The sequence below is a fragment of the Sander lucioperca genome, chromosome 3 (genome assembly GCF_008315115.2).
Source record: "Sander lucioperca isolate FBNREF2018 chromosome 3, SLUC_FBN_1.2, whole genome shotgun sequence".
NCBI lineage: Eukaryota > Metazoa > Chordata > Actinopteri > Perciformes > Percidae > Sander > Sander lucioperca.
In genome coordinates, this window is record NC_050175.1 from 7,454,875 (window position 1) to 7,465,315 (window position 10,441).

The 10,441-nt window shown below is 39.8% G+C and overlaps 1 protein-coding gene across 3 annotated transcripts; it reads left to right on the forward strand.

The window, feature by feature from the left end:
• Positions 1–393: 393 nt before the first annotated feature.
• Positions 394–8,796, forward strand: LOC116067333 (photoreceptor-specific nuclear receptor-like). Of its 3 annotated transcripts, none has more exons than XR_004896816.1 (8): positions 394–863; positions 1,481–1,631; positions 2,332–2,435; positions 2,812–3,108; positions 3,716–3,894; positions 5,161–5,401; positions 6,646–6,837; positions 6,977–7,074. XR_004896816.1 is itself a non-coding variant. In XM_031323757.2 (8 exons), exons 1-8 carry the CDS (start codon positions 770–772, stop codon positions 8,369–8,371), a joined length of 1,302 nt encoding a protein of 433 aa, XP_031179617.1. In that variant the 5' UTR covers positions 394–769; the 3' UTR covers positions 8,372–8,796. The 3 variants fall into 3 exon arrangements, 2 of the variants coding, with proteins under 2 accessions (XP_031179617.1, XP_031179616.1); XM_031323757.2 differs by lacking the exon at positions 6,977–7,074 and adding an exon at positions 8,239–8,796 and having other exon boundaries at positions 2,815–3,108; positions 6,646–6,751; XM_031323756.2 differs by lacking the exon at positions 6,977–7,074 and adding an exon at positions 8,239–8,796 and having other exon boundaries at positions 395–863; positions 6,646–6,751.
• The last annotated feature ends 1,645 nt before the right edge of the window (positions 8,797–10,441 follow it).

The window sequence follows — 10,441 nt, forward strand, 5'->3', positions numbered from 1 at the left end:
TGACTGAATCGACATTGTCATGAGGTGCCTTTGTTACATTTCATGACATTTAAGGCAAGCTGCTCTGAAAGTCAGGAGAGAACACCTTTTACAGGACTGCTCTCTATGCTGCATGAAGTAAAGAATCTGATTCATCACATCATCGACTCTGTAATCTTTCCCAAAGAAATTTTTCCACAACAGTTACTGTAGCTGTTTCTTTCCGTTTTTGTTTGCAGACATAATGAAGATCCGAGTCTGAGCAGCACCAGTGTTCTGGCAATGTGACTGATTGATCCAGTAGATGAACAGTAAAGATTAAAAGGATGACAAAGAAGCATGCTGCTTACACAGCACGTGGGGCTAATCCTTCCCCTGCAACCCCCCCCCGTGCTCCCTTTTGAGGAGCTGCCACCGAGGAAGCACCCACAGACAGTGACGGACCCCGGCGGCCAGAGGGAGGACACGCAACCTGTTGACGTGAAACAAGTGTGAGCTGGAGCTCATGGCAGGACCCCAGCCCATCTGCATCTCCACATCAGAAGCTACAACACAGTAGAGGCTCAATTTACCATCTGCCCACTGGGGACCACTGGAGGCCTGACAGCTACTTATTTCACATTTTAAGTGTTTTGCTACAACAAACCCAGAAGGAACTTGAACTTTTCGCCTGTCATTCCTGGAAATTTTACCTTGAAAATTGACAAACTCCAGAGAAGAGGACTAATAGCTTTGCAACAAAGTTTGTTATCATTCACCATCACTCCAGGAGACATTTTTTAATAAAGAAATGATGGAGGATCACCTGTTGAAGCTCCCCATGATGTCGTCCTCTTCCCCCAGTGAGTCTTCTTTGAGCGGCGGGATGGACGACAGCAGAGGAGGTACGAGTTTCACATGTTGACCAAGAGCAACAGGTGTCCAGGAAGCCTGAAAGAAGGGACGCAAACTTGGCCTGTAGTAAAAAACAAACAAAAGTAGACTAACGGAGGTTTTTGATCATCTTGATTTTTATGTTTCTGTTTGAGATTCTCATAAAACTTTTTTTTTGTGCCTTCTTTCTGTTTAAATATTTAACACAAAAACCATCCTTCAAAGAAAGTTGCATTCAATTAAACATCACACAAGCATGATGATATGCACAGAAATTAATTTAGTGCATTTCTTAAATACAAATATACTTAATTAAATGTAGAGCAAGACCAAAATAAATACGTATTATGCAACTGTAAGCAATTCCATCTGAATGTATGTATAATGAATGGGTTTATTGGATTATTATCAGTATCCCTGCATCGTTTGTGTTAGCTGTTAATCTGCCTCTAGCCATTTTATTGTTTTAATTTCATGATCATCCACTAAATGAGATTTTCAGGCCTAATTACGGCTGTGGCAATAGACTGAGCTGACAGTACAGATGGCAGGCACACGTATGAAACAATACCAGAGCACGTGAATGGCACTAACCGACAGGACCCTGTCACTGTGTTTTGACTCACAGCCAAGAGTCCATCCCCGGGCAAAGCCCTGAGCCCGGCTCTGGTCTGCAAAGTGTGCGGAGATACCAGCAGCGGGAAACACTACGGCATCTACGCCTGCAACGGCTGCAGCGGCTTCTTCAAACGCAGCGTGAGGAGGAGGCTCATTTACAGGCAAGAGAAAAACTTCAGATACCAAGATTAACAATGTCCCCCCCCCATCCCATAAAAGCCAGTTAGTATACAAAGTGCAATACAATATGGAAGGCCAGGGTCCTTTTAAGCACTTTTATCCAAAACATTCTCACAGCCATTAGATTTATATCCAACAAAACCCACACATTTTGTATAATATCGGACAGGAAAAGATGGCCATGTTTTTTCAGAACGAAATGTACATTTTTGTCACATCAAAACAAAATTAAATCATTTATTTTTTCAACTGATTGTAATTGAAAATATATACGCTTGTTTCTCTTGAGCATTGTAATGCAAACAAACTTTTTAAAGCGGCATAAAACATGACTAACTTTAATAAAGATGTAGTTGTTTAGTGTGTCTGTGTATTAAAAACCCTGTAATTCAATTTAGGATTAAAAGTAAGATCCCATCCCTTTAAAAAGCGGTTTATTTGTTTAGATTTTAATTATAGATGGTGTCTTTAAATTGGTTGTAAGTTATTTTGGTGAAGGTCAGGCTATTACGTATTTTAAATTTAGGTTAGGATTAAAGGTTTGTTCATTGTGGCTTCAATTTCATATACAAGTGTGTAGGAATTTCAGATACATAAGTATGTATTTTTAATGATCACATTCAGTATTTCTGTTAGTTTTGAGTGGACTCTCCCTTTAAAGTCTTGGTTGTGGGTTAACAGGTGCCAGGCCGGTACAGGCATGTGTCCAGTGGACAAAGCTCATCGCAACCAGTGCCAGGCGTGTCGGCTGAAGAAGTGCCTGCAGGCGGGCATGAATAAGGATGGTAAGTGTGTTTAACATGAGTAAAGGTGTTTTTTACCAAGAGATTTGAAGAATTTCAAAAAGCGAACATCAATTCTTCAGCTTTAGGCCCAAATAATCTCTTTACACATTGCTCTAGGACATACCTGGGCATCACTAGCTCACCAGCTGAGTTTGTTCTGAACATTGTGATGTAAAATACATTATCAGGCTGTATGCAAATATACAATACAATATTTAAGAAGATATGTAAAAATCCAGAAAATGCCGTTAGACCTCAGGGGGTTAACGTGCAAAAAATACATCAGATGACGCTAACAACTACACACTAACTACACACATATCTCATGATTATTTCCACCTTTTCCTTCCCCGTCCTGTCCTTTTCCTCTCTGCAGCAGTACAGAACGAGCGGCAACCCCGCAGCACAGCTCAGGTCCGCCTGGACTCCATTGATGTGGACCCTGAGAAGGAGCACCTGGCCACCACACGGGAGCCCACCTCCTCTTCCTCTTCCTCATCTTCCTCCTCCTCTTCCTCCTCCTCCTCTGTCATCACGTGGCCCCACATTACCTCCTCTGTGTCCATCAACTCCTCCGCGGCCCCCCAGCGCTGCACCAGTCCCCAGAACAACCACCGCTTCATGGCCAGCCTCATGACAGCCGAGACCTGCGCCAAGCTGGAGCCTGAGGACGGTGAGGAGGGCTTGGGATTTGAGATCAGATTAGACAGAAGGGATGCTTTCATTTTATGGTGCAATTCTTTACGTCACCCCAGTTTTTGCATCCAAATCTGTGATGTAAATTTTAAGAGCATGTATCCGTAAACTTGAATATTTGTGGGGTGAGACATGATGCAGGAGGGAATCATTCAGAAAAGAGGGAGAGGAAGACAGTTTTATTGGATGGGGAGAGGTAGGGGTTGGTCAAAAAACATGTTTTGTATAGCATTTAATTTCATATAAAGGCCAAAAGTCTACATAATTGTAACATGCCAAGTTAGTAAGAATATGAACAAATTAATACCTATAGGATGTTTATAGGATGCTAATTTCACTGTGGGTCTTAATCACTAAATTACTGCATGTTTTAAATGTATTTTTTCACGTTTTAGAGTTGATTTTATACTGTACAAAATATGACATAACTTACTGATTAAGACTTCCGTTTTGCATGTAATATTCAGCATGTAGCAAGCCAGTAGAATGTTAACAAGCTAACAGGCCAAAGTTAAAGTGTTAACATGCATACGTAAACTAGGTTGAGTTCTGCATGAGCCTGACCTCGTCTTTTCTGTTTTCAGTTGACGAGAACATTGACGTTACGAGCAACGAGCCGGAGCGAGCGTCCTCGGAGTACCACATGGCTCTTTACCCGTCCAGCTCCGAAAACGTGTATGAGACGTCGGCGAGGCTGCTCTTCATGTCAGTGAAGTGGGCCAAGAACCTGCCGGTGTTTTCCAACCTGCCCTTCAGAGACCAGGTGAGACTCATACATATACTGTACTGAATATCGTATTCTTACATTTTTTTGTTTTGATTTGACAAGTAAAAGTACATTGATGTTTTCATTTGATTTTAGTTATCTTAACTCTAGTTCTGGTAAACAACAACCAAAAACATTCACAATTATTGAATTTGTCCATTTGTCCAGTCTTGTATTGTCAAGAAAAAAAAGGTTGTCAATTGTTAAATATTTTTTAGTATATAATTATTTTAGTTGTCAAATATTTTTGGTCATAGTTTTCATTGACATAATTTGCACTGGTTGACAACTTTTTTTTTTTTATGAATGGTCAAAATATAAACTTGTGATATCTTGTAAATTTGACTTTGTAGATCAGGACTTACGAATTAGTTATAAAAACATAATTAAATGAGATACTTAATCACATAAACATATAGAAAAACCTTACAACATACAACACAAATTAATTATTTTGAAACACTATCATTTTGGAAACTGTGCAATATTAATTCATACTGTTACTGCTGATAATGATTTATTTTCTAAATATATATTATCATTTATCAACATGTTGATGTCTTTTTGGCAGGAATGGCCTTCCATATAACACTACTAACTACTGTGACTAACCAGTGAAGCTAAAAACAGCTACATCTGTTTCTGAAAGAATCTTTATTCTTTTTATGTGATTAACCATTTTTTTTTATTTTTTTTAAACAAAATACAAAACATACAACTCACAACATGAACAACCCCCCCCCCCCCCTTTTGTCATCACCACCCACCCAGAAAAAAAATCAAGAAAAGACGACACAGTAACTATAATTCCAGATCATTCAACAAAATAGTCACAAAACAAACAATAAACCATAAACCTAATAAACATATGTATAAATAACAACATCAGAAGCCCATCATACACATCTCTCCCCAGCACAAAGCTTCCCAGGAGTCCTCCAGAAAGCTCAGGTACTTTCCCCATTTTCTACTATATACATCCAATCTGGCAAACCGTTCAGAAACTTTATTTAATTGTCACATACACACAGTACAATGTAGTACATTTTGATTTCTGCAATTTAACCCATCCTAAGTATATTAGAAGCAGTAAACAGCTATATATATATATATATATATATATACATACAGCATCTGGGGAGAAACTTGGGGTTCAGTGTCTTGCTCAGGGACACTATGACATGTGGCCGGAGGAGCCTAGGATTGAACCGCCAAGCCACACAAACAGTTTTGACAACCCGACTCTTGTTGGTGTCCCACCAGGTGATCCTGCTGGAGGAGGCGTGGAGCGAGCTCTTCCTGCTCTGTGCCATCCAGTGGTCTCTGCCTCTGGACAGCTGCCCGCTGCTCTCTCTGCCAGACCTCTGCCCCGGCATGCAGGGGAAGACCAGCTACACCAGCCTGGACCTGCGCCTCCTGCAGGAGGTTTTCAGCCGCTTCAAGGCCCTCGCCGTCGATCCCACTGAGTTTGCCTGCCTCAAGGCCATCGTACTCTTCAAGCCAGGTAGAACAGGATTCTAAGGGGCCGGCACTATAAATAATACAGACGTTGTTCAGGCTTCTATTTGGTGATATTACAATCTAATAATTGCACTGCAATAATAACATTCTAAGGGCCTAAGTGACTGGTTTAGATCAATAAATCTTAACCACTACTGGGCAGATTAGCTTTAGGTTCCTAAGGATTTCAGTTTTTCCCTGACTTTTTCTTTAGCACCACTGCTGATCAGATTTTGAACATACTGTATAATGGGAAGATTACTGTAACATTGGCGCCTGGATAGCTCAGTTGGTAGAGCAGGCGCCCAAATATAGAGGTTTACTCCTCGGCGCAGCGGGCCCAGGTTTGACTCCGACCTGCGGCCCTTTGCTGCATGTCATTCCCCCTGTCTCTCCCCTTTCATGTCTTCTGCTGTCCTATCCAAATAAAGGCTGAAAATGCCCAAAAACATCAATAATCTTGAAAAAGAAAGATTACCATAACATTTGCTGGGCAAATTCATTCTCCACAGAGGATGAGCATGCTACATTTTCAATTCAATTTTATTTATAGTGTCAAATCATAGCAGACGTTATCTCAGGACACTTTACAGGAAACAATGTTGGTGCAACAAGGGCGAGTCAAATCTTCTAACAAACTTTAAACAGGCAGAAACCTCAGACAGAAACTTTCCTCTTGCGCAACCCTGAACTGACACCCAAAATGTCTGCTTGGCACACAAAATATTTTATAATCTTTTTGACTTTCCACTTTAACTTTATTGTCCCTTAAAGGAAATTGGCCTTGCAGCCTGGAAAAGCATACATTGCACACACATGTGAACTTAATAATACATAAAAATACATGCTACCACATACAAATCACACAAATGCAATATTAAAACATAACCTAAAGCCCACCACATATGCATGCTTGTAATATAGCTGAGAAGAAGGCTGCATTTTGTAGCATATTTAAATATTGGTGGGGGTGTGTCCCCTACAATATAGGCTACATTATGATTACTGCCTTGGCTGAGAACATTTTTGGTCTCATGGTAATAAACCAATTTCACGTTAAAGACTTCATGGTCTTTTCTCTGTTCATTTTAGATATAAATAATTCAGTGGTCAATATAAATGAGTGTAGTTGTGTGTAGAGAGTGACACCACCACCAGCTCATATTACACATCTGTTCTTTCAGTATTGTTTTAAAAGTATTTGTCTGAATTTGTGTGACTCACGTTGGTGTTTGCTCTCCTCCACAGAGACCCGTGGTCTGAAAGATCCAGAACAAGTGGAGAACCTGCAGGATCAGTCTCAAGTGATGTTGGGACAACACATCCGCTCCCACTACCCCAGTCAACCAGCCAGGTACCTTTAAATGCATTTACACTGTCACATCTCATTTACCTGTAGTCTTTTCTATGTTACAAGAGTTGATTTGCGATTGGAAAATGGGTCCCTGAGCAAGACACTTAACCCCTAGTTGCTCCAGAGGCGTGCGACCTCTGACATATATAGCAATTTGTAAGTCGCTTTGGATAAAAGCGTCAGCTAAATGACATGTAATGTCATGTAATGTAATGTAAAAAATGAACTTTTTAGGTTAGTAATCTTTCTGTCCCCCTGCTTCCTCTACTTTGCATTTAAAGCTTCAGTGCGTAACCTTTTGCTCGATGGTGTTTTAAGCCCCCAATGTCGAGTTCAAGGCAGCGCTGCGACATTCGACTTCAAGGCACCTAATCCAAACCGTTTTAACCCAAACCTAACCCTAACCCTAACCATTGCCTAATCTTAGTGCCTTCCAGGCAATCCTGCCTGAAAGGCGACGTTGGGGGCTTAAAACACCAAACACCTAACTTTTTGATATTAATGAACATCCGTTACATTCAAGCCGTTGCCAAATGAGTTGCTACAAAGCTAATGAAGACTATCAGCGCCACACAACTCTCTCTGTATTTCTCAGTATGGCTATGTTGAGAAGATTGTGTCGTCCAGTGACTTTCCCGCGCAGAAACTCAAGTGAAAATAATTCCCTCTTCTGAAGAGTCCATCCTGTTTTTTTAATCCTCTGTTTCTTCCTTGGCTACTAGCAACTGCGTGGAGGAGGGGTGGGGGCTGTGTGCGGTCACGGAAGGCTTGTATCATGTGGACGTGCCAACAGTTTTGTTGTCGTTACTTAGAATTCCTCATGGGGGCGACAGAAACTACGCACTATAGCTTTAAGTTAATGATTTCCTTCTATCAACAACCCTCAAAAAGGGCTGTTAGCTGTTACAGTAGAAATTAGTTTCTAAATAAATTGGTTTCTAAATTTTCCCCTTCTATTGAATGAATTTGTCCCTTTTTGAGATTTTTTAAAGGTCTCACTTTAAAATCTTGGAGGACAGATGCCAAAATGATTTAATGTAAATGTTTTAGAGTCCGAATACAAGCCAAAATGACTTACTTACGTCTGCCGGACGCCCCCCCCCCCTAAAAGAAATGCTAATTAAATAGTTAATTCAGAATCATTCAGAAAGTAAATTATATATTTTGTATAAGTTATGCCAGTATAAAGACAAACTCCCTGAATTTTGAGAGCTGTAGATTTAAGACTTTATTAGTCAGACTTTTGTCACAAAAATTAAGAGGTTTGACCTTAAAATCACGTGGAACAAAAATTAATAAATATTAGCCCTGTGCATTGAATTATTAAAAATGCATGAACACAGTTTGGTGTTTAAATGTAATTTTACTGGTTAGCATTAGGACCTAAAAGACTTCCATGTTGACTTGTAATTTGGCTACACATTGTTTATAAATGCTGTACTATTTCCTGTTGCATGCAGAAGTTGATCATATTTTTGTTTATTCAGGTTTGGAAAGCTGCTTCTTCTTCTTCCCTCTCTGCGTTTTGTGAATTCTGAGCGGATAGAGCTGCTGTTCTTCCACAGGACCATTGGAAACACTCCCATGGAGAAACTGTTGTGTGACATGTTCAAAAACTAAAAACCATCACCCACACACCCGTTGAGTCATCCACAATCTTCATGTGTGGAGCGATGATATTCAACAGATATTTGCTTTGTATTCCTGTATACATATCAGAGAATCTGCGTGCTGTTATTTTTTTAAAGGCCACTTTATCATTGTTTGTTGGTTCCACGTCAGGTCATTCTACAATCAAATTCAGTTCCTATCATCATGCTTGCTGTCTATTTGTATCATATTTAGACTTTGATTTGTGTCAGAAGAGACTCCTGATCACATTTCATCATCTAGTGTATCATTATTTTTGTCTTTTTTGTGACATTTACAATGCAGATCTTTATTATTTGGTGATAGATGGACTGTATATCCCTGCTGTCATTAATGTGACTGTTATATTCATGTTTTCATGCCTTGATAAAGTAAAAAACAATGCTTGAAAATGGTTTTCGATTCAGTTTTTATAAGAGTTTGACAGGAGATGATGTAGCCTTAAGACTTTCACTATTTAGGGGAAATATTTTAAGGTGTTTTAAAGATATAAATGTGAAAAAAAGGAAAAAATATATTTGAAATATGATGTGGTAGCTACAACACGTGAAAAGTCAGTTTACTGACACACTGTAATGCAGAGAACCATCCAAACAGCGCCCTCTTCTGTTTACTTTAACACACAAAACCCTCAAAAAACACACACACACACACACACACACACACACACACACACACACACACACACACACACACACACACACACACACACAGCCTAAACATAAAGTACAAGATGAGAGTTGAGTTGCAGTTTTTCTCAGATGTTCAGATGCATCATTAGAAATAATCTGCCCTGTTTGCCAAATGCCAATTTCTTCTTTCACTTATATATTCCAATTACTCTATGGAACAGACATATTGAGTTTAAGGGCCTGTTACAATAAATGCTTTTTACAAACAGGAGTCCTGTCTTTGGGTAATAAATCTGCCTGGAGAGGCTGTTGTTAGGAGATGGATGGATACAGTGAAAGAAAGGGGGCTTCGGTCTTATTTGTTAATGGTAAATGTACCAAATATTACCATTACCGTGATGTGAAACTCTGTGCCACATATCTTTAGACACCCTGTATAGTGACAGTATTGCAGTATTACGTATCGAAATAGTCTTGTCTACTTTAAAATGAGATGCAGATGGTTGTAACTGAAGTGAGTGTTGGTGTTCCTTAACTAAATGTCAGTCTGATAAGAGACGTCACTCAGTATTGACTTCACCTTCTAAATCAAACACATGAAAAACATCAGACAAACATCAAACCCATTCAGTTTCGTAGGCCAGTGCTGCAAGTGGAATTGTAAAAGATGATTCTGGGCAAGAGAAGGCAATTCACGGCTTGGCTTTTAGTCAAGTTATTTATTACTCTAATACTAAGAGCTTTAAGAGCATTTGTCTTTACATAATTGGAGGCCTTTTTATGTTGTAATAGCAGCAGTTGAGTGAAGTGGGTCCTGTGCAAGGCCCTCAGAAAATCCTGCTGATCAGATCAGCTGGCCTTCGGCAGCCTCTGTCATATGAGCGAGCTCACACATCCAGATTAAGAAACCTTCCACTCTCAAATGAGATTCGTCCCATTTTACAGCAAAGTGTGCTGCAAAATGTACCTGACAGGGACAAATGCACTGCAACAAAAAAAAACACATGCAAATAGACAAAACACAAGAAAATCAAGAAAACCTCTTCATTAATTTGACAACACATGCGCAGCATTTAGCAAACGCGCTGCGAACACGCACAGCAAAACCATATACATAATCGTGCTGCAAATACAGAAATGATGCAAAATGAAAAGCACATAAACCCGGAAAACAAATGCAACAGAAAAACACTGCATCCAGTTCAGACAACAGAAGTTCTCCAGGCCTCTAGGGGGAGCGCTAAGTTTGACTTTCGACCCCACAAAAATATGGTGCTTTTTGAAAATTAAACCATGTAAACCTATTCTGGTACAACCTCTAAATACAATTATGAACCTGAAAATGACCACAATATGAACATTTTAAGTTGCAGAGCGTTTGCCCCTGTCGGCCACCGTACTTACCTCA